Source organism: Engystomops pustulosus, chromosome 7 (genome assembly GCF_040894005.1).
Source record: "Engystomops pustulosus chromosome 7, aEngPut4.maternal, whole genome shotgun sequence".
In the NCBI taxonomy this organism is placed as follows: domain Eukaryota; kingdom Metazoa; phylum Chordata; class Amphibia; order Anura; family Leptodactylidae; genus Engystomops; species Engystomops pustulosus.
The window spans coordinates 113,210,319-113,235,737 of NC_092417.1; the positions used below are offsets into that span (position 1 = coordinate 113,210,319).

Here is a 25,419-nt window from a genome sequence, read left to right on the forward strand (position 1 = left end):
CACTTAATCTATTAATTGTATTTCAGTTTACCTATTAGTATTATTGTCTCTCTTGGAGGAGGATTGCCCTTTTGTGCCCTGCGCTGCTTATGTGCCTTGGTTATCAAGACGGTACGGCCGCATCTGTACTACCAGTCTCTCGTCTAAATACAACACCTTTCAGACTCATTGTATAGCATTTTTGCACTTTTTTCAGCATCTTTAGCACTAAGCACTAGTCACTTTATATTTAGCAAATGTTTGGACTGTAGATTGCCTACTATAGTAGCACTTTGCTGTATTGTCTTTTGTGACAGTTATATTAATCTGACCTGAGTGAAGTTGGCCCCCCCACCTCGTCCAAATCAAACAAAATTGGTGTCAAACATTTGTGCTACGTTTGTGCAGCAGAAATTTTCGTTTGTGCCGCTATCGTTTTTAAGATATTCATGAAAGTTTCCAGAGGTCATCAGAGGTCAACCAGCCCCCCTAGTTTGCCCAAACCAAACCAAACTGGTGCTGAACAATTCTTCTACATTTGTGCTGGTTTGTGCTGCTCAATTTTTTGTTTGTGCTGCTTTTGTTTTGAATAAATGAACAAAAAATTAAAGTTCAAAAGTTCAACTAGCCCCCCCCCTCCACATTAATCGAATCAAACAAAACTGGTGTCAAACGTTAGTGCTACGTTTGTGCTGGATTATGCAAAAAATTTCATTTGTGCTGCCATTTTTAAGGTATGTTCAGGTGTTTACATAGGTTAAAGGAGTTTAGGATGAACTGGTAAAAAACAAACCCAGTGACAATTCCCTGATTTTGATCACCAGGGGGAGCTAGCAAACACATTGTACTTTGGAAGAAATGAACTGTGATTACCTCTGGAAAAAAGTATGAATATATTAAAAATGATAGCGGCACAAACGAAAATTTTTGCTGCACAAACCAGCACAAACGTAGAAATAACGTTTGACACCAGTTTTGTTCAATTCGGTTAATGTGTGGGGGGGCTGCTTGAACTTTTGACCTTTCATTTTTTGTTCACATATTCAAAACAAAAGCAGCACAAACAAAAATTTGAGCAGCACAAACCAGCACAAACGTAGCACAAACGTTTGACACAATTTTGTTTGATTTGAACAAGGTGGGGGGGCCAGCTTCACTCAGGTATGAATCTGATATTAACACAATTTTGCTGCAGCTTTGCATCTAATATGAATTGAATCCATTTATCCACAGGGTCTTGCACTTTATTTAATTCAATAGCACCAATCACTTTATTATATGAACTTTTGGAAGGTAGATTTTACCGTCTGTTAGTATTTAGTGATAATTAACATGCACAATTTTTGCATCATATCACAATTTTTATATCCATCACTCACGCTCAGTAAATTATTGATCTTATACCGAGTATTTACATTCTCCACGGTATCGTGTATATGAGAAGTCATGCAAATCGAATGGAATATTTTGAATAACTCTCCTTGCCTAGTTAGCTCCTATGACAACTGTGCTGTAGTATTTCGCCGATATAATTTATTATTATCTAAGAGACTCTGATATCCGTCCTCTGTGGGTACGATATTCTTACCATTCCGTAGTACCGTGTTCCATCTACTATTGGTACCATGGGATACTTATTTATCCCGGGATACGTAGAGCCGCCTTCTGTTTATAATTGTTATCATATGATACTCCCTCAGTTCGGTGATACGCAGCTTGCGTTCCACTTACCTAGCAACCAATACCTATTGATGTATTTCCGGCGAATGTGAATGTGACACTCTTTCAGTTTGGTGACACGCAGCTTGCGTTTCACTTACCAAGCAACCAATGCTTATTGACGCATTTCCGGCGAATGTAAAACATACTGCGCATGTGCCATAACTCTGACCGGAACTGCACGCCGAGCAGTCGCAGGCATAAAAGGAAGTCCTCCCCCGCCATATACTCACTCCTGATGAAGCCTACTTGATAGGCGACACGTGTCGGGTCCTCTTCCTTAATTACAAAAAAGGTCCCTGGGGACCTCACTGAGACCCAGGGGCGTCGCTAGGTCAAAAGATCCGGGGCTCGTGCCCCGGATCTTTTGGCCAGTGCCCCGAATCTCCTCGGGTCAGCAGATCATCTGCCCCGCTGCCCGGGAGATTCCTTCCCTCTCGTTCTCATCACGATCTGTGTTCTGAGATCGTGATGAGAACGAGTGCAGGCGCTGCTTTCCCCTGCAAGGACCTAGCCTCCGGGAGTTCCAGAGGCTGAAAGACCTGTGATGATGTCATGATCACATGACCTGCAGGGGAAAGCAGCGCACAGAAAGAGAGAGAGCTGCATCTGTGAGGTGAGAAACATGATAGGGACTAGGGAAGGGGGAGAACATTGTGGGGCACATTATTTACTGGGGGGACTGTGTGAGGCACATTATTTACTGGGAGGCTGTGTGAGGCACATTATTTACTGGGGGGGCTGTGTGAGGCACATTATTTCCTGGGGAGCTGTGTGGGGCACATTATTTCCTGGGGGGCTGTGTGGGGCACATTATTTACTGGGGGGCTGTGTGAGGCACATTATTACATGGGGAGCTGTGTGAGGCACATTATTTCCTGGGGGGCTGTGTGAGGCACATTATTTACTGGGGGCTGTGTGAGGCACATTATTTACTGGGGGACAGTGCGGGGCACATTATTTACTGGGGGACTGTGTGGGGCACATTACTTACTGGGGGGCTGTGTGTGAGGCACATTATTTACTGGGGGGCTGTGTGAGGCACATTATTTCCTGGGGAGCTGTGTGAGGCACATTACTTACTGCGGGGCTGTGTGAGGCACATTATTTACTGGGGGGCTGTGTGAGGCACATTACTTACTGGGGGGCTATGTGTGAGGCACACTACTTACAGGGGGGCTGTGTGTGGGGCACATTATTTCCTGGGGAGCTGTGTGAGGCACATTATTTATTGGGGGGCTGTGTGAGGCACATTATTTACTGGGGGGCTGTGTGAGGCACATTATTTCCTGGGGGGCTGTGTGAGGCACATTATTTCCTGGGGGGCTGTGTGAGGCGCATTATTTACTGGGGGGCTGTGTGAGGCACATTATTTACTGGGGGGCTGTGTGAGGCACATTATTTACTGGGGGGACTGTGTGAGGCACATTATTTACTGGGGGGCTTTGTGAGGCACATTATTTACTGGGGGACTGTGTGGGGCACATTATTTACTGGGGGGTCTGTGTGAGGGCACATTATTTACTGGGGGGCTGTGTGTGAGGCACATTATTTCCTTGGGGGCTGTGTGAGGCACATTATTTCCTGGGGAGCTGTGTGGGGCACATTATTTCCTGGGGGGCTGTGTGGGGCACATTATTTACTGGGGGGGCTGTGTGAGGCACATTATTACATGGGGAGCTGTGTGAGGCACATTACTTACTGGGGGGCTGTGTGAGGCACATTATTTACTGGGGGGCTGTGTGAGGCACATTATTTACTGGGGGGCTGTGTGGGGCACATTATTTACTGGGGGGCTGTGTGAGGCACATTATTACATGGTGAGCTGTGTGAGGCACATTACTTACCGGGGGGCTGTGTGAGGCACATTATTTACTGGGGGACAGTGCGGGGCACATTATTTACTGGGGGACTGTGTGGGGCGCATTACTTACTGGGGGGCTGTGTGTGAGGACATTACTTACTGGGGGGCTGTGTGAGGCACATTATTTACTGGGGGGCTGTGTGAGGCACATTATTTACTGGGGGGGCTGTGTGAGGCACATTACTTACTGGGGGGCTGTGTGGGCACATTACTTACTGGGGGACTGTGTGAGGCACATCACTTACTGGGGGGCTGTGTGAGGCACATTATTTACTGGGGGTTGTGTGAGGCACATTACTTACTGGGGGGCTGTGTGAGGCACATTACTTATGGTGGGACTGTGTGAGGCACATTATTTACTGGGGGACTGTGTGAGGCACATTATTTACTGGGGGGCTGTGTGAGGCACATTATTTACTGGGGGGCTGTGTGAGGCACATTATTTAATGGGGGAGGCTGTGTGAGGCACATTATTTACTGGGGGGCTGTGTGAGGCACATTACTTACAGGGGGGCTGTGTGTGAGGCACATTACTTACAGGGGGGCTGTGTGTGAGGCACATTACTTACTGGGGGACTGTGTGAGGCACATTACTTACTGGGGGGAGGCTGTGTGAGGCACATTATTTACTGGGGGGCTGTGTGAGGCACATTACTTACTGGGGGACTGTGTGAGGCACATTACTTACTGTGGGGCTGTGTGAGGCACATTACTTAGTGAGGGGCTGTGTGTGAGGCACATTACTTACTGGGGGACTGTGTGAGGCACATTACTTATGGGGGGGGGCTGTGTGAGGCACATTACTTATGGGGGGGGGCTGTGTGAGGCACATTACTTATGGGGGGCTGTGTGAGGCACATTACTTACTGGGGGGCTGTGTGTGAGGCACATTACTTACAGGGGGGCTGTTTGTGAGGCACATTATTTACTGGGGAGCTGTGTGTGGCACATTACTTACTGGGGGGCTGTGTGAGGCACATTACTTATGGGGGGGCTGTGTGAGGCACATTACTTACTGAGGGGCTGTGTGTGAGGCACATTACTTACAGGGGGGCTGTGTGTGAGGCACATTACTTACTGGGGGGCTTTGTGGGCACATTACTTACTGGGGGTCTGTGTGAGGCACATTACTTACTGGGGGGGCTGTGTGAGAACATTACTTACTGGGGGGCTGTGTGAGGACATTACTTACTGGGGGGATGTGTGAGGCACATTACTTAGTGGGGGGCTGTGTGAGGCACATTACTTAGTGGGGGTCTGTGTGGGGCACATTACTTACTGTGGGGCTGTGTGGGGCACATTACTTACTGTGGGGCTGTGTGGGGCACATTACTTACTGTGGGGCTGTGTGGGGTACATTACTTACTGTGGGGCTGTGTGGGGCACATTACTTACTGGGGGTCTGTGTGGGCACATTACTTACTGGGGGGCTGTGTGGGGCGCATTACTTACTGGGGGGCTGTGTGGGGCACATTACTTACTGTGGGGCTGTGTGGGGGACATTTCTTGGAGCGTGTTCACACATGGCACTAGCACAGGTCTTGGTTTGATCACATATATTTTCCAGTAATACACATGTGATGGGTAACGAGCACCTGGTTTTGTTTAAATGCAAGACAAAGTGTGAGCGCTGCCTTACAGTATTTGGGGAGATTGTTAGGGGCGGCAGCAGGATAACACTGCCCGGGAACCAAGATGTAGGGACAATGAGGAACATAAGATGTGGTGATGGGGATTTCTCCTTTGTTCTCTGTAGCTGTATATACCAGAAGTAACCTTGTTATTGGCACAACCACATGTGAGGGGGTTATGTACAGGAGGGGGCATTACTGAAAGTGCAATACACAAGCATTGGGGCCCGTGCCCCGAATCTTTTACCACCCTAGCAACACCCCTGCTGAGACCCATTGGTCTAAAACTTAACTTTTAATATGTTCGAGCATTAAAAGGTCTTGCTTGGATTGCTGAAACCTATTTGAAAACACACAATTAAAATTTCTACAAATCCATGGCGTAGGATATATTATTATTTGTAAGCAGGTCCAGGTAGTGTGGAGTTGTCTATCGTGTCAGTTCAATACAGGGGGAACCACTAGAGGTCGCCAGTGGTATAGTTCTGATTTATCTATGTATTAAATCAGTAAATGTTTTTATTAGCTCTGCAACTTTGTTGCTATAAATGTATTCACTGATGTTACAGTGTGCTAACTTTGGCTGACTTCCAAGTCACTATTTACTGGTATATAGATCCACTAGAGCTCTCCCTGTCTGTAAATATTTTTCCTCCTCACTTTCTAACTGTTAATGGACATAAGAACTGATCCCTAAACACCATATCATTGCTGTCTAAAAAAAGGATAATAGCCCCCCTGACATGTTTCGCCAAGATGATGGCGTCCTCCCCCGCCATATACTCACTCCTGATGAAGCCTACTTGAAAGACGACACACGTCGGGTCCTCTTCCTCAGACGTAGGTTGGGATTGGTAACTTACTCCTTACTCATTTACTATGTGCACAGATAGTGTTTAATATATCTATTGGCCAGTATGATTTTTGCCTTGCAGACTTTATGGAGACCAATGTAGTATACTTATATTAACATGGATTACATTTTACCCTTATTGGGGCTTTATTCCAAATATTCCTTCTGGCCTCCTTACATATATAGTAACTTATTACATTGAGTGCACATTTGTCATTTCTACCCTCATGTATAAGTCCCATACCATTGTCTGGTTGGTTTAACTTGTACGTCCGATATAGGACTTTTTAATGGTTTTTAACTGTGTTTATGTGTATGTTTAACAATAAAAGATTTATTTTGTTGATTTTGTATATATGCATCCCCCTTTCTTTCTTTTTCATTTTCATTTTCATGCAGATGAATTATCGTATCTTGGCCCTACCATGATATGACACATCTGCATAGAGAGTCCTCACCCAAACACTGCAATTTTACACTGCCCATCACTGATTGATAGGAGCTAAAACAGCAATAAAACTGAGTAAAATTATAAAGTAATGGGTTAAAAATGACCTTTATTGTGTAAATATCACTAGGAGACCCAATTATATTGGACTTTGCATGTTAAATCTGGCGTACGGTCCAACTAAGCACCAGGATGCCCCCTTCAGCACAGAAATGTTTGTCGCATGAAGAATAGTGCAACTGCAACACAAAAGAGTTGCATGCGACACATATTTGGTGTGGAACCTTTAACCTTCTGTGTCCCAAAGAATGTATGCACTGTTGAAAGGTTTTGTAGTTACGCTGTAGCTGGCACAATGACATCACTACATTATGCTGTGTGCCATGGAGTTACAATTTTCCAATATACTTTCTCTATCAATTCCTGACAGTTTTTTTCTATTTCTGCTTGCTGTCATTCTATGGTAAGCTTCTATGTTTACTTCCAGTGGACAGAGATCTAACCATGGTCACACAGGTGCTCGGCTCGTTATATCACACAGCTCTGATTACTCTCTGTGATAATGAGCCGTGCGCCAGTGTGACCATGGTCAGATTTCTGTCCACTGGAAGAAAAGATAGAAGCTTGCCATAGAATGACAGCGAGCAGAGATCTAGAAATCCGGAAGGAATTCATACAGAAAGTATATTGGAAATTGTATAACTTTTTATCATAATTTTTTTTTTCTGAAATGGGAACACCCCTCTAAAAATGAAGAGTTTTTTCGCTCATTATTTGCTCCCTACCTTCAAAAATCCATAACTTTTATATTTATATATTTATTTTTTTCCGTGTACAGATCTGTGGGAGGGCTTATTTTCCACGTAAAAAATTTTACTTCTCAGGGACATTATTATTCCATGCTGTGTACTGGGAAGCTGAAAAAAATTACAAAAGCGGTGAAATTGGCAATGAGGAATGATAACTTTTTATTACATTTTTTAAGTTATGTAAAATGGTGTAAAAGTAGTGTTTTGGACATTTGGGTGCTATTTTCCATTTAAGGGTTCACCTCCGGTAATACTTTCACCCTAGATGGTCTTAACCTTCCTACCATATAGTGCCAAAGGCTCATTGTAACAAAACTGCAGAAACTAGACAGCCTCAGGTCTGATGAAGACCCAAGGCTCTCATGGCAACCGATAACATTTGGGGGAGTGACAATCTCAACAAAGATGGCGGCACCCACGTGCAGCCGTCTTTTAAATGCCCCTGGCGGTTCCGGTATTCATTATGCAGCAAACCCTACCTCTGTATGAAGAGGGCCCGTGAGCCCTCATCATATAGCCTCCACACCTTTGTGCTGTATATGTAATGATTTAAATAAATGTACAAGCAATGACCTACTCAGTCACTATGGAATGTCTCCTGCCACACCTCCCCCATCATCAGTGCTGTAGTGAGTCTGCATCCCTAGCCCCCTGCCCCAGCAGCTGCTTTTACTATGGTACAGGCACCCACCACTTCTTCCCCATAGTGCTGGCAACCAGGGCTCAGCTGTAGTGGATCTCCTGCCTTACTGTACAGGCACCCATCACATGATCCTCATAGTGCTGCCAGGCATGGCTTAGCTGTAGTGCATCTCCTGCCTTACTGTACAGGAACCCACCACATCATCTCTATAGTGCACCTATGATTTCCCTGTGGATCTCCTTCCGGGCGCTAGTCTTCCCAGAGGTCGTGTCTATCCTCTTTCTTTCTTTTTTTTTTTTTTAAACATTTTTATTGAATAAAACAAAATAAAATGACAGATATGAAATTGGTACAAATTGTTGATCAATTCAGCTGTGCTTGTTAACAATGAGTAGTCGCTATTGTACACATCATTGCATGCGATAGAATGTTAGGTCTGAACCACAATCTAAGCTGGGAGATCCATGAGAGGTGTGCATATTGTCCAGGTTAGCAAGGGGGCTTTAGCAGTAATACGTTGTGAGAGTCACCTTGGTACGCAGGTTCCTGGGTTGTAGAAGACACAGCATCTTGTGAGGTAAATGCTAATACATATTATACCACAACATCATAACGTCAACCTTAACAACAGGAGAAACATTAGTACTTACATAGTGACCAAGAATTGCAGGGTTAGGTTTCATGTGGTGCCCAGGTATCACTTAGAGGTGGTGCGTAGGGGGCTAACTAGCCATATTTGCCAAGCTTCTGAATATTTTTTATATTTAGGATCTTTTCATATGCACAGGTGGAGTTGATAAGGGTGATAATCTCATTGATTGGATGTGGGTTAGGATTTTTCCAGTACCTGGTAATGACCAGCTTTGTCGCCATGTGTCTATCCTCTTTCTGTACCCAAGATGGCTGCCATCTCCGAATGCAAAGAGAATCTGCAGAGGGGTTTCATACGCAAGTCCTCTTCTCCAGCTGGTGCAGTTAATTACAGGACTCTTTGATCTCCTACGTGGTTGGTTGCAGGGTGTTCTCCAAGCTGGACCTCCGTGGTGCTTACAATTTCATCTGGATCCGCAAAGGTGATGAGTGGAAGACGACATTTAATACCCGTGACGGGCACCTGAAATATTTAGAAATGCCCTTTGGACTGTGTAATGCCCCTGCTGTCTTTCAGAAGTTTGTGAACTACATTTTCGGGACCTTCTCTATACGTGTGTCGTGGTCTACCTAGATGACATCTTATTGTACTCTCCAGACCTTGAGTCCCACCAGGCACACGTATGACAAGTTCTTGTTCGACTTTGTGCCAATCACCTCTATGCCAAGTTAGAAAAATGCCCAGTTTCACCAGCACAGCCTTCCATTGCTTGGTTACATAATTTCCAACAGAGGCCTCCAGATGGACCCCGCTAAACTGTCTGCAGTTCTTCAGTGGCCAAATACGGAGGGACTACGAGCTGATGCCATGTCCCGTGTTGGAGAAGAACCAGCTTCTCGGCACATAATTGCTCCTGACCAGCTTGTTGTTGCAGCTCCCGTGTATCTTCGGCAGCTACCTCCCGGCAAGACATATGTTAGACCTGCTTTCCGGAAGAGGATTCTGTTTTGGGGACATTCTTCTCATGTGGCTGGGGTGCAACGCACCATGACCCTCATCTCCCACTACTACTGGTGGCCAGACCTGGTCAAAGATGTTCAGGAGTTTGTGGGATACTGCTCCTCCTGTGCCCGCAACAAAGCCTCTTGTCTCAAACCGGCTGGACTGTTACTTCTGTTGCCGATACCCAGTCGCCCATGGTCCCATGTGGCAATGGATTTTGTCACCGATCTGCCTGTCTCTTTGGGCAGTACTGTCATCTGGGTGGTGATGGACCGGTTTTCCAAAATGTCCCATTTTGTTCCCCTTCCAGGTCTTCCGTCTTCCCCACGGCTTGCCAGTTAATTCTTCAAACATATGTTCCAGCTGCATGGTCTTCCGCTACACATCGTGTCCGATCGAGGAGTCCAGTTTGTGTCCAAATTCTGGCGTTCACTGAGTAACCAACTGCAGGTCAACTTTGACTTTTCTTCTGCCTACCACCTCAGTCGAATGGTCAAGTAGAGAGGAGAACCAGACTTTGGGCTGCTACCTCTGCCACTTCGCCTCAGCCCGTCAAGACAACTGGGCTGACCTACTACCTTGGGCTGATTTCTCCTACAATTCCTTGGACATCGGGGTCTACTGGTTCGGCTCCATTCTTTGTGGTCTATGGGGTATTCCTCGCGCTCCTCTTCCGCTGTCTACTCCCTCTGATGTCCCTGCAGTAGAGGATCTGGTGCAGGACCTCAAGTCTATTTGGGACCAGACCCGCCAGTCTCTTCTACGAGCTACAGACCGTACCAAGACCCAGGCTGATAAGAAATCTCGAGCTCCTCCTGTATTCTCAACTGGTGACAAAGAATGGTTATCCTCCAGATAAGTCAGGCTTAAGATACCGAGCTACAAACTTGATCCCCGGTTCCTTGGTCCCTTTATGGTAATCAAGTCCATCAATCCAGTGGCCTACAAGCTACTCCTTCTTCCATCTTTGTGCATCCCAAACTCCTTCCATGTCTCCCTCCTGAAGCCAGTCATCTTGAACCGCTTCTCCCAGCAACCCCCTCCTCCTGCTCCTGAGGCAGATTCCCCAGATGTCTATGAAGTTAAGTAGGTTCTGGACATAAAGATCGTAAGAGGTAAGTGGTTCTTTCTTGTAGGAAGCCTGAGGAGAGATCCTGGGAGCCCAAGGAAAACATTTTTGATCGGACTCTCCTCCAGAGGTTTCTTGGGACCAAGGGTGAGGCCGAAGGGGGAACGTGGGGGTACTGGCGCATGTCCCTCCATGTGCCACCAGAGCCTAGTGGAACTTATTTCTCCTGGCTCCAGATGCAGTTTCTGTGGCTCCCGCGATAATTGGCCTGTCATAAATTCCTGCCATCCCGCTTTGCGGCGGGCTCTGGTGAAGACCAGGTGCCACTTAGACTCCGGTCCCAGGTGTCGGCTAGTACCATCTCAAACGTCGGTCCAGAGGGTCCACAGACTCTCAGTCCTGACACTTTCATTTCCATGCGCAGTGTTTCTGTTCATCATTCAGCTGATTCCTAGTTCAGTTTCGTATTGCTAATTCTATGGATGGTGTTTTGCCTAGCAGAGGTGAAAGTAGTTACAATGCATGCTGTCCTGTCGTCCTGTTTGGCAATTTTTTGTGGCAAGTTCAGTCTTAGGCCTTCTGGTTTCTGCCTGCCGGGTCATGATGATGGGGTGGGGTTTTGGTAGTAGGTGTTCCACGTCTACAAGGGGTGTAAACACCCTGCATCAGAGGGTTCAGATTACTAGCATCATTGAGGTTTTTGTAGCTGTTGTAGGGATGATGCTGTTCCTCACCCTGATTGCCGGCTTTATGTTGATGTCATTGTGTAAAGTAATTTGTGTTTTTTTGGATCTGTCGTTCTAAGATGTATGTGTTTGATCAGGGTATTGGGTTTGCTTTGTGGCTTTTTTGGGGAGAGGCTTGTCCTGCAGCTGTGGTTTCCTCCTATTTAAATAAATGAATGAAATGAATTTCCTGCAGCTTTTTTTTCAATTGTCTGCTGTTTTATAAAGGGTTTTAGTGGAGGTGGGGCTCCCTTCTAATGATTTTGATATTCACTCTCTTAGAATTGGTGCTGCACATACAGTTAGCAAGTTAGGTCTCAATGGTCTCATCTTCCCCCTGCTCACTCTCTTATCCCTCTGGCTGTGTAATCAGCAGCGGGAAGTGCAGGGAGAGCTGAGACCTGCTCTGCTCATTGTAACAGCCTGTTAAGTTCCAGCACTGAGGGAAAAACCCACCAGAGCAATTCAGACTCATTAGTATAATTTTAAAAAATTAATTTAGAATGAAGGAGGCCATGGATAACAAATATAACATTACCACAGCCATGATGTTTGGAGCTATGAGTGTGTCTCTGGTTTACCATGTTTGATTTTGATGGTAGAATTCCTTTGAAAGAAACCTGTCATCAAACATTGGCCTAATAACCCACTACCAGTATGTTGTCAAGAAGCAGGGCAGCAACTGCCAGATAATGTTTCTTTCATGGTCTGGTGGCATCATCCAGAAAATCAACTTTGAATTGAGATGTAAATTGGTTTTATGAAGTCAAGGAGGTCAGCATTCAACAATGAAGTCAAGATCTCTCTGCCTTAGAATGTCCCCTTGGCTGTTATTGATGGCCCTGTGCCCTGGGACATCATTGACCAGATCTCCTGAAGTCTGTGGGATTATGTCATTCAAATGGGAGGAGGTGTTCAGTGGCAGTGAGAGTTTGACCTCAGTGTTAAGCTCTCCGCCTCCCTGACTTTATACATTCATTCATCAAGAAAAATGATCTAGAAACTGTACAGCTGCTTTACAACATACTGGTAGTGGTTTATTAGGCCAATTTGGTGACAGGCATCAGATTATAGAAAAGATGTCCTGGAGTTTATAAAGAGAATGGGGCAGGTTTATCAAGCTGTCTGAAAGTCAGAATATTTCTAGTTGCCCATAGCAACCAATCACTGTTCCCCTTTAAAATATTCACGAGCACTGGTAAAATTTAAGCTGAGCTGTGATTGGTTGTCATGGGAAACTAGAAATATTATGACTTTCAGACAGCTTGATAAATCTGCCCCAATGTTTTCTAATAGTAGAACATGACAGATTTGCATAAGTATGTAACATACAAATCCAATAAAAATAAAAATTGGTTCCAAGTAATGAATGATGAATTATGTCACCTATCCCCCCCCCCCCTTCCAGTGAGGGAGTAACTATTACTGTTCTAAATAAACTGGACAATTAAGATGCTCAGCCAAAACACTATTCCTTCCCAACTCTTTTTAGATGGATGTTTTTATGGACAAACGAATGGGGTTTGGTAAAATTCAGCATGCCAGATTCTTCTTTCTTTTACATCTACCATCTGAGATGCGTCATGGTGTGCCTATAAAAGTAGATTGGTGGCTGATCCTCAGTATTTTGGACAACTGCTATATTTGACAAACACCTTAAAGATACACAGAAAGACTGAAAGTTTAAGATATGTTTCTTACCAGAACAGTCTGTAAAATGGTAGTTAAAGACTTTTCTTTAGTGTCCTAAAAAATAGAAATGTTATTAGTTTTTTTTAAACTTACAAGTGTGTCATGTAATATTGACATATACATGACTGATGAGTGCCATTTTGACTGCTCAGGAACCCCACTGATCACAGTCAAGTCTGTGGGCCTGAAGCAGATACACTCTGTCATATCAGGTAAGGCTATAAACCATGTATGGAGCATAATACAGAGGAGCTATGATGGATATCACAAGCCCCATTTTTTTGTGATGGTCCATGTGGGATAGAGTAAAGAAAGTCAATGTGCCAGCTCATCACTCGCCAATTCCACAACTCCAGTGTGTTCAGCAGGGGCATAATTAGGAAAGACTGGGCCCCATAGAAGATTTCTGCATGGGACCCTCCTCCCCCTTTAAAAAATACACACATTTGTAAAATCACATACATTTATATACTTATATACGAACACAAATTTCTACACTACTACACATACATACAACTCATACACACAACTCATATGCACACATGTATGTACTCATATGCATATTTATATACTCATACATACATTATATACAAACTTGTAAAAAAAATATACAAATACATTGACCCCGATTTATAAAATTTGCTGCAAGAGGTTTTCGGCCATAGTTTTCATATAAATCCATGTGCAAACTGCTTGCATGTGTATTTATAAAATGTCTGCGCCACCGTGACACAAAACTCTGCACCTAAAGAGGAGTTCAAGTGCCAATTTGCACATTTATGTCGAAAGTCTGAAATTAAAAAAAAAAACTGGTGCACTCAGTTTAAGTGCTATCAGTGTAGGATGAGCCGGATTATTGACCGACTATGCGCCGGTCTTCAATAATCCGGTGCACTCTGCACATTAGTGAGGCAAACTGTGGGGACGGGCTAATACACAGTTAATACTGTCACATATTAAACTCTTCAATAGCTGTTTTAGAACTGTCAGGATCTGAGGAAGTGAATCCTCTGTACCACCGCAAGCGATGGTGTATGCCAACACCTGGGAGCGGAGTCTAAGTGAGACCTGGTTTTCTCCAGAGCCCGCCGCAAACCAAGATGGACTTACTGCGGCAGGGTACCACCAGGTCGCTCCATAGGCGCGACTTTGCCTGCGGTGGTGGCCAAGAGTGGTAAAAAGTCATGAGGCAGAATCCTGGTCAGGGACAGGCAAGAGGCAGCACGGGATCAACGTCAGGAACAAAGACAGAGGTCAGAACAGGCAGCATGGAGTCAAAGTCAGGAACGGAATCAGGGTCACAAAGGGAAATCAGCAGACAAGCACTAGGCAACGAAACAAGCTTTCTCTGAGACTATATGCACAAAGATCCGGCGGGGAATGCAGGAAGTGGTAGGCTTTTATAGAATTCCTGGAAATGGCCAGCACCAATGAGCTCTGGCCCCTCTAAATCTTTGAGCACCGGCACTTGCATGCCCTAGGAGTCGGGGACTTGCGCACTGGGCTGCAAGTAAGGAAGTACGAAAGGGAGCCAGGGACCGGAGGGGAGCTGGGGACTGGAGCAAGGCACGGGTGTGCCCCCGACCGGGGATGTGGGTTGTGGGCACACCCATGACAAGAACCAGATGTAATCACTACAATTATTAAATGACTATGTCAAGAACAAATGACAAAGATATGTGTGGCTTGTTTTAAAAACATGCATAACACATCTATCAAAAAGATAATTTTAGTAGCATAAAACAGGATCTTATTCGATGCTATTAAATTGTAAATAGATGTATTTCTCTTTTTGATAGACGATCTTTACTCAAGCCGATAAAGATTGTATTCCTGCATTGACGAATATTTTAATGAAGAAATAAAACAAAGTTTTGACCATATCAGTAGTTGCCTGACAATTGCTTTTTTACGTGGGATAGAGTAGAACAAAGATTGAAGGCTTTTGGGAAGCAGCAGTAGGAGCTGTCACTTTCACAATAAGAATGGTAGAGTTGTAAGCAATCTCCAGCGAGAACACAGCACTGGCCTTTATATAAGAAGTTTACTCTGCCATACACTAAGCATCTTTAAAAAGGTATATCTCGCATTCTTTATCAGGCCCGGAAGCTAATAGCAGCCAAGTGGATACAGGCAATCCCTCCCACTATCATAGAGCTGAAAGAACGCCTTAATGATGTAATAAGGTTAGAAAAACGAGTATATAAAAAAAGAAAAGCCATGAAAAAGTTTGAGACTGTATGGGGTCCCTGGATTGCTACACCAGGTCTCCCCTCTAGGTTTCTAATATCTCCATCTGTCCTCTTGGGATAATCATATTGCATTGTATAAAATACGACTGAAGAGATCAGAATATTCCTGTGTGTGAGTGCTGTATGTCTATGGGAAGAATTGAAGGATAAAAAGGAATTCCATGGTATATGTCTGTAAATATCCAATTCTTAAGAAAGACTTATCATTACATTGACATATCGTGAAAAAGTCCTCTGTATTGTTGTACCGAGAAATGGGAGGGATATAGGCGAGGGAGGGTATAGAAAGGGAATGTGTTGTCAAGTTTTATTCTCATTGTTGTAAACGGAAAATGTGTTGGCGTTACTAATAGAAATGATCTAACTTTAAAAAAAAAAAGCATCTTTAAAAAAATACATTCCTGATGTGTTACGATAGTGTACAAAATGTGTGATGTATATATTAGTACTTACTTATGTTTGTATGCGATAGAATAATACTTACCACGTTAACTATATTGTAAAGAAATATGTAATACACTTCAATATAAGTGGGTTCTGTCCAATCCTTCGCAGGGCGGACAGAGGTACTAGGAAACTTCAAGCTATTTACAATAGCTTCATAACTGCAGTTTTGACAAGAAGATGAACCTTTAAAGAAAATAACACAAAATAATAACAATAATAATTAGATTAGGAGGGGAATATATAGCTGCATTTGTGTTAATTATGGCACATAAATTTGTACAGTAGATTGCTAATGCTTGATACTTGACAAACCCAGGAGTGGAGTACTAGTCCTGTTACACAAAAAAGCGAAATTTAGTTCTCAAAGTTCAGTACGACTGTTTGCAACTAGCCGTCATCTCTAAGTCAGGTGTCCTTAACCCCTTAACGACCTGGCCCTTTTTAGTTTTTTTATTTCCATTTTTCACTCCCCACCTTCAAAAATCTATAACTTCTTTATGTTTCCACATAAAGAGCTCTGTGATGGCTTGTTTTCTGCGTAACAAATTGCGCTCAGTGCACATAGTGATGGTATTTAATTTTCCATGTCTTGTACTGGGAAGCGGGAAAAACATTCCAAATACAGTGAAAAAACGCATTTGCACCGTTTTCTGGTGGGCTTGAATTTCACAGCTTTCACTGTGCGGCCAAAATGACATTTCTACTTTATTCTTTGGGTTGGTGCGATAACGGGGATACCAAATTTATATAGGTTTTATGTTTTCATACATTTATGTTTTCATAATTTTTTTTTGCCATCTTCTTGCCAGTGTATGGAGCTGTGGGTGGTTTATATCTTTGTAACTTTTGATGATGTTTTTATTGCTATCATTTTTAGGACTGTACGACCTTTTGATCACTTTTTATAAATTTTTTAATGTTTTTCAAAATGGCACAAAAGTGCCATTTTTGACTTTGGGGCGCAATTTTCCGTTACAGGGTTAAACGCAGTGAAAAACCGTTATTATATTTTGATAGATTGGGCATTTTCGGACACGACGATACCTAAAGTGTTTATAATTTTAACTTTTTATTAATATTTATATCAGTTCTAGGGAAAGGGGGGTGATTTTTTTTAGGGTTTTTTTTGTATTATAATTTTTTTTAAAACTTTTTTTAATTTTTACTATTTTTTGGACTCCCTAGGGTACTTTAACCCTAGGTTGCCTGATCAATCCTAACATATACTGCCATACTGCAGTCATGGTGACGGATTGCCGCTCCCCGTGACGTCACGAGGAGCGACGATCCTCGGCAAGATGGCGGCCATCTTTTTTAAGCCGCCGGCAATATGCAGCAAAGACTTACCGGCTATGGAGAGGGCTCAGCCCGTGAGCCCTCTCCATGCACCGGGACCCGACGTGCACCGTACTAGTTCGGTGAGCGTCGGTAAGGGGTGAGAGGGGTTGGCCACTTTACCTCATGTTTTTTTGTAATGTGCGTGTAAGTGTGGGGGGAAGGATATCAGGTTATTTACCAATATACATATATAAAAACTTCTGCTCTCTTAATATGTAAAGTGAAGCCTCCTATACTTAATCTTCCACATGTACCTCCTGGGACATAGACATACCATTCATCCATAGTCAGACTCCTTCCTATCCTGTAGATATGAGTTAATAAGTAGTTGTGGCACAACCTCTGTAAGGGAGTCTTTAAGCTATTAACCGATTCAAGACCGGGCCCTTTCCTGTTTTTTCATTTCCATTTTTTACTCCCCACCTTCAAAAATCTATAACTTTTTTATTTTAACATGTAAAGAGCTGTGTGATGGCTTGTTTTCTGCGTAGCAAATTGCACTTCATAATGGTGGCATTGAATATTCCCTGCCATGTACTGGGAAGCAGGAAAAAATTCCAAATGCAGTGAAAATGGTGAAAAAACGCATTTGCGCCATTTTCCAGTGGGTTTGGATTTTACGGCTTTCACTTGACACCCCATGTCTACTTTATTCTTTTGGTCAATACGATTAAGCAAATTTGTATAGGTTTCATAATGTTTTCATACATTTACAAAAATTAAAACCTCCTGTACACATTTTTTTTTTTGCCGTCTTCTTGCGCTAAGAACTTTTTCATACTTTGGTGTACAAAGCTGTGGGTGGCGTCATTTTTTGCGACTCTTGATGATGTTTTCAATGATACTATTTTTTTTTTTTTTACTTAAATGATCTTTATTTTATCAATGAAAAATACAAACATTTATATACATGTGGCTACCACAAACAATAATGCATAATTTCATCTAAATACATAATCTGTGCGTTTTTCCCCCTTTCCTTGAATAGTAATTGAGATATAATTTTCTTAGCACATTTCCTCAGTTTCTTTTTTCCAAAATATCCCAGTATAGCCAACCATGGATCCTTTGATAATGATATTCCCAGTGCTTCATTTATAGCCCTAAAAACCTCTTCCCAATATTTAAATAATTTAGGACATCTCCAAAACATGTGATACCACCCAGCCCTCTCTTCATGACATTTCACATAGACATCATTATCTTTATAACCTATTCTATAAAGCCAACTTGGCGTCCTGTGCAACCTGTGAATAATAAAAAATTGAGTGATTCTGTGACTACCATTTTTAGAAACCCACAATGGTGACTGTAATACCTCTTTCCATTCCTCCACCTCTACAGTACATACCCCCAATTCTTCATTCCATTTTTGCATTGCCTTAAACCTAATTTTCTTTGAACCCTTTTGTACAAGTGCTTCATAAATGGATGATATCTTTTTCTCCCTTATTAAATTTCTAAACTTCCCATACTCCTGTGACTCCAAATGTGAATCACTCAGTTCACCAACAACAGAAACCCAGTATTGAACCATTCTGACTTTGAACGTATCGGTGCAATGGCTGACTTCATAATGTTGGTGCCGGCAGCGCACAGGGACATGGAGTCGGAGGACTGGAAGCAAGAAGAGGACCTGGGAGACTCGAGTATAAGAGTTAGGTTTTTTACAGCACATTTTTTTTTGTGCTGCAAAACTCGGCTTATACGGAAGTATATTTGGTACTTTTCTCAGCTTATATAGATATGACTTGGGAAGCAAGATTTCATAAAAGAGGAATTGCTTATAAAGAACCCAATGAACGGTTCCCTTTAAGCCATAAGTCCTAAAAGACATGTGGGTGTTTTAATGCAATCTCTAATCTAAACTGGAATATTTATAAAGCTGTATGTTGTCTTACTGCCATAAAATTATGTGATTCCACTATCCTGTGATTTTTACCCATATGGTTATCATGGACTCCATCCTTCTGCTGCTATTTCCTATATTTAGGAAATGCAGTAAATTAATAATTTAAAGAAGAGACAAAATAACCAATCAGTTCACCTTTTTAAAAAAATGAAGTGTCTCTCAATAGGACCAAAGTTACCGGGCTGCCACAAAACAAAATGCCAGATAGCCTTATGTATCTTCATGGAAAACAATAGAAATAGTTTCATCGCTCTGGTTTGTTCTTAAAATTGGTATTTATTTCTCATAACACCAGGTAAAAGCCATCCATAATGAACTGTATAGTTCAAGTTATGAGTCTGAAACACGTAAATGGTTCATTATGGATATCTTTTACCCAATGTTGTGATGATGTGGCTCCCTCATTTAGTGAATGGCTTCCACATTTAGAAGCCACTGAGGAAGGAGCAACACATCTGACATCTTATTTACTTTCTAGCATGCGTTCTGTTTAATTTGGATTATAAATTAGGTTCTTTTGATAGAGTTATAACAAGTATTTTTTATCGTACATCTATCTCTGTTAGCACCTTGCTACATGCGGGCTCCTGTCACCCTCGTCATTCTATTTATCGTAAACCCAAAGGTGAATGGATCATAGCAAAGAGAAACTGATCTGACAGCACAGGTTTTGGTACATCATGATAATTACTGCAAACGTTTAGGGACCAACAATACCCATGGGGATATTTCATAGGACAATTAAATATACAGAAAATAGCAAAAGAGAATTTACCGAAAGATCCTTTAACCACAGAATCCCTATTCTCAAGCAGAAGCGTATCTAGCCTCTCTGCTGCCTGAGGCGATTTATAAAAAGACGCCCCCCCCCCATCACCCCACCCCCCGGATGATCAAAGAGTTATATACTGGGCTTAGTGGTAATAATCAATTGGGGAACCCATAGATCACATAATTGGTAAAGAAGCCGGTCGACCTGCCATATAATGTGCCATTTCGAGCAGCTCTCAATCTAAAACGCCCCTTTCCTGCAGCTGCCCCCCTCTGTAGCCCCTCATAGTGTATCTTTTTCTGTTGTCTCTATATAAAAGAAGGGGCTATAGAAAAGGGGACTTTATAATGCCCCTTGTCATTGGCCTTTTTACTTTGAGGAAATTTTTTTTACATACAGTACATACCCAAGTATAAGCCAAGGCTCCTAATAATACCACAAAAAAAGAAAAATGGGAAAACATATTGACTGGAGTATAAGCCTAGGGAGGAAAATGCAGTCGCTACTCATTTATAAAATGTCCAGCAGCCTCCCCTCATTGATAACCCCTCATTGAACCTACCTGTCTATCTTAAAGATTGCATGATATGAAAAATCCAATATCTGGGATGTACGATTAATACCCTTAAAACTAGAATCAGTAGGCTTCTGTCGGAGGTCAAAGAAGAGCCTAAATCGGATACCTCTAATGTTTTTTGAAACATTTCTCTTTAGTTCACAAAGGAGATTCAGGAGTATTAAAATAGCAGTAAAACCCATCACAGGCTGGAGACCAAATGAGGAAACTTTTGGATAGGGAGGACTTTAGGGATTTATTTAAGAGAGGATTTAATATATAATTATCACCTTTTGTCTCATTTTTTTTTATTATAGTTGTAGAGATTACTATTTATATAACATTTTATCCCATTTTCTGTATTAAAGGGAAACTGTCATCAGAAATAAATGAAATAAACCAATACCAGTATGTTGTCAAGAAGCTGAACACCTTCCAGATGACATTACTTTCATGACCCAGTTTGGTGGCATCATCTAGAAAATCAGCTTTGAAGTAAGATGTAAGCTGGTTGTATAAAGTCAAGGAGAAAGAGATTTTAACACTGAAGTCATGCTCTCTCTTCCTCAGAAAGTCCCCTTCACAGCAATTTGTAGTCCTGCATCCGGAGACATCCCTAAGCAGATCACCTGAAGTCCGATACATGATGTCAATGATGTCATGTTTATACAACAATTTACATCTCACTTTCAAGTTGATTATTTGGAAGATGCCATTACACTGGACTATGAAAAAAAGAAAAACTAGAAGGCATTATAAGGTTTGACAATATACGGGCAGGAGTTTATTAGGCCAATTGCTAATGACAGGTTCCCTTTAAAGGGGTTATCCGGGTTTTAAAAATTTCTTATGGCTGGGGAGGGATATTTAAACATAATAAACATGTACTTACCTCCTCCGGCGCCGCCGATTTCCCCCGCCGCGGTCCCTTCGATACGTGCCCCTGTTTGTTTACAGGGGCACGGAAGCCGCGCACAGGGAGCTTCCGGTCCGGGATGTGGCCGGCTTCTCCTATCCGTCCCTATCTCTCAGCGTTGTAAGCACTGGGAGATGGTGTCGGATAGGAGCTTCCAGTCGGCCAGAAGCTCCCTGTGCTCCCCTGTAATGAAACCGGTGCACAGAGAAGACTGGCCGCGAAGCGGGACATCAGCGGTGGCGGACGAGGTAAGTAGATGTTTGTTATGTTTAACTAGCCCACCCTAGCCCGGGCCTCAGTTATTTTTAAAACCCGGATAACCCCTTTAAGATCATGCAGCTCTGATGCTTATGTACTTCTTATGTTCTTACAACAAAAGCTTATGCTCTGCTGCTCTCTTATGACTAACCATCGGAAAAACAATTGCGTCCTTTCACTCTTCATTTTTCAGGTCTGCTTCTTCATTTGTGTGGAACAATTTAATGCACGTGGACTCCCTCTTGCGGTTTATTGGGGCTTATTTACTAAGTGTTCCGTGGCCGTATTATTGTGTCGGGTTTCCCGACTTTTAGGGGATCGCGCTGGGGATTGTGTCGCACGCTATTGTATCGCAATCGCGTTGGCTTTCACGCTACACAAATCAGGGGGTGGGCCGATTTAACATTTAAATTTGTGTCGCAAGCCAGGCACTTACATGCACCGGGAAGAAGAAGGTGAACTCCGGCGGACCTGAGCGGGGAGTGACACATGCAGTATATCAGGCACAGGATCTACGTGGATCGTGGCACAGTGCATCATCGTCGGGGAACGCACCTTGGGGATCGCGACTCGGACGGGTAAGTAAATGTACCCCATTGTGTTACTACATGGGGTATCTCTCAAGTTTGCTTTCTCAACACAGTGGGGCTTATTTATTAAGGGTTGTGCACTGCAGTATTTTCGGACTTTGCGCCGTTTTCGGGTTTTGTGCGGCTTTGACAGGTATTAAGCAGGCGACTGTGTCAAAGCAACAGATTTTGGCGCCGCTGCGCTGGCTTTCATGCAGAAATTGGAGGCCGTGCCATTGTGCGATCTGACAGTTTAAGAATGAGCGCGGATGATTTAACTTTCAAATTGTGTCGCAAGACCAAGCACTTACATGCACCATGAAGAAAAAGTTGAACTCTGCAGGATCTGAGCGGGGAAGCGATACATGCAGGATATCGGGCGCACAATGCACTTTCGGGAAATTTGCCGATTCGGGTAAGTAAATGTGCGCCACTGTTACGTAAGTTCCCCATCTGGTTGATTGGTTGCTTTTCAGTACATTGGCCCAAATATATTAAAACTGGTGCAAACTTACTTAGAGCAGTTTGCCTCACTAATGTGCACTTTGAACCAGATAACCCAAAAGTGGCGCACACTGGGCCACATTTATTGAAGACATATTTCGCCATTTTGAAACATGTAAGAGGGGCTGTTTGAGCTAGTGTAATCTTTTAGTTGAGTGGTGTAATGTAGTATCTTATTGAGCTTATGAAATCTAAATCGAACTGCAGCGATACAAAGATTAGACAAACAAAAAAAATTATATTCATAACAGGCAGGAATGTGTGCGCGTCCACCAACGCTAGTTATAAGACTGAGAAAGTGTGTATGTCTACAAAATCTAGTGTGGGACCAGAGTAACAGTCTATGTATGTCTGCAAAGTCTAGATGCGGGGCCAAGAGATAAATGTGTGTGTCGGCTAAATCTAGATGCAGTACAAAACTAATACCAAATGATGTATTGAAAAAACAAACTATTGAAAAATCACATGTTGGTCTTTGAAGACCTGTATTACGTACTAACTTATTGAATACCTAGAAGCTACCACCACCACTATTGTTTTAATAGTCACTATATGCATGCACAACCATACCTGTATAAAACAGATCTGAGTTAAGATCTTTTTATTTTATCAGAATAAATAAAGGTTATATTTCATGGCCAAAGGGTTTTTTGGTTTTGGTAAAGTGGTTTTTTGGTTGCATTAGTGCAAGTTTTGGAAAAATAATGAAGTGAATTTAGGCCTGGCCATTCAAAGTCTAAGGAATATTTATCATCCCCTTCTTGAATGTATCTAAAGGGTCTTGTTAGTCTGTTGGTCTGCTTATTCGGAGTTTGATACACATTTATTACTGAGGTGAACCTTCTGATTTTAGTTTTAAGGGTATTAATTGTACATCCCACATATTGGATTTTTCATATCACAAAATCTATAAGATAGACATGTGGGTTATAATACAGTTAATACATGTTTTGATGTGTACAGTGTGTAGTAGAGGAATTAAATTAATTAAATATATGAGCAAAATGACAAGATTTGCATTGGGAATTATCACATTTCTAAAATCCCTTATGTCTTAGCTTTGTGTATATATATATAACTTTTTCCAAAAATAAAAAAGGAAACAGTGAGAGCTCTCTAAGACACATATAGAAGACTAGTATCCACGATCTCCGCTAATATTTCATGTCTCAAAAGTGGAGCATATTTCAGTAAAATGCCTTTTATCTTGGTAAATTCCTCACTGTGGGGCATAGTTGTCAGACTATGCACCATTTTTATGGCTAAAACGGCTTGCACAGGTTTTAGAGGTGCATGTACTGGGATTGTGACTGCGCTGGCTTCCATGCAACACAAATTAAGGGGCGTGATTTCGGACAGTCTGATTGATTCAGACTGAGCATAGGATTTATCTTTGAAATTGTGTCGCAAGCTGTAGCACTTACATGCACCACTAAAAAGATGGTGAATTCTGTTGGAACAGAGCAGGGAAGCGACACATGCAGGATATCGGGCACACGATCTTGGTGAATCCCGCCACAGTGCATTATAGTCGGCCAATGCACTTTCTTTGAACTCCGGTGACCCTGTAAGTAATTGTGCCCCTGTATGTAGTGCTGAAAACAGGCTTGAGAATATGGATTATTTTGGTTGAAGTATCTTTTAGTAAATCCTTTCTTGCTATATTTTCTGTATATTTAAGTGTCCTCTAAAAGGTCCCCATGGGGTATTGTCGCTCCCTAATTCTTTGCTGTAATTATCATTATCTACCAAAACCTGTGCAGTCAGATCAGTTTCTCTTCGCTCAGTTCCATTCACCTTCAGGGTTACTATAAATAGAATGACGAGGGTGACAGGAACCCGCATGTAGCAAGGTGTTAACAGAGGTAGATTTACGATAAAAGAAATACTTGCTATAACTGTATCTGAAAAACCTACCTTGCTAGAATGCTAAAATTACATGTAAACTCTCAGGTTCGATTTATTGCGTTAGCTCCGCATCAGTTCTGCTCTTTCTTTGGATTGTTTGATTTTCAACACATTGTAATGTGAGTTCCCCATCAGGTCTGCTTTTTCTTTGGATTGGTTGAATTACAGGGATTTATATTCTGTTGGATTACCACCATATGAAGTTTAGTCAGGTAACTTTTTTAAAACTTGTCAACCGCCTATAAGAAGTGTTTAAACCTTATTTAACACAATAAAGAACATTTTACTGGATTTATCGATGTGCTGGAATTCTCTTTACTTTATCTAAACACCAACATTTATTGGGAGCTGATATGACAAACTATTCACCAAATTGCTAGTGTGTATGTGATTTTGGCACATCACACTGGCCTTTGATAAAATGTTGATCCCAAGAATCCCCACTGTCACCCAGGGGGGAAGTATATGTACTGTACATAGATGTCTATGTATAAATCCCAATAACAACATACTGAAGAGCAGAAGAAATACATTTTCATGAAGAAATGCAAATTCACATCCATTTAATAACTGATGAAAAGCTATATATATAATTTTTCGTATAAGAGAATGGCTTACCTATTAGGAAGACGAGAGAAAGAAATATACAACATGCTCCATATACAGCCATGATCTAATAAGGCTGAAATTCTGGCTTGGTGTGTTCTGCCTCAGGGATTTTTGAAGGGGAAGATATTTACAGAAGCTTGATAAACTTGTTGGAAAGATATTCTGGTCAAATGCATAAGCAAAATCCTAGCTGCAACATGAAACCTAGTATTTCTGGAAACAAATATTTCAATAATAAACATGTATAAAATGATTTATTTCTGTATGAGCATTTACATCCAGAAATATTTTCAATATCAATGTATTATCCAGTTCTCTAACAGTTTATTCATTCACACAATAATGTAATGTA

At 42.3% G+C, this 25,419-nt stretch overlaps 1 protein-coding gene across 1 annotated transcript in view; it reads right to left on the minus strand.

Moving 5' to 3' along the window:
• Positions 1 to 25,161, minus strand: part of LOC140070755 (5-hydroxytryptamine receptor 3A-like) — a 41,048-nt gene extending 15,887 nt beyond the window's left edge. Inside the window, exons 1-3 of the mRNA XM_072117620.1 lie at positions 25,077 to 25,161; positions 15,763 to 15,908; positions 13,036 to 13,080 (exon numbers count right to left, since the gene is read on the minus strand). Of these exons, the coding sequence (XP_071973721.1) occupies positions 13,036 to 13,080; positions 15,763 to 15,908; positions 25,077 to 25,128 (243 nt within the window). The 5' untranslated portion in view covers positions 25,129 to 25,161. The remainder of the gene's footprint in view (positions 1 to 13,035; positions 13,081 to 15,762; positions 15,909 to 25,076) is intronic.
• Between the last annotated feature and the right edge of the window lie 258 nt (positions 25,162 to 25,419).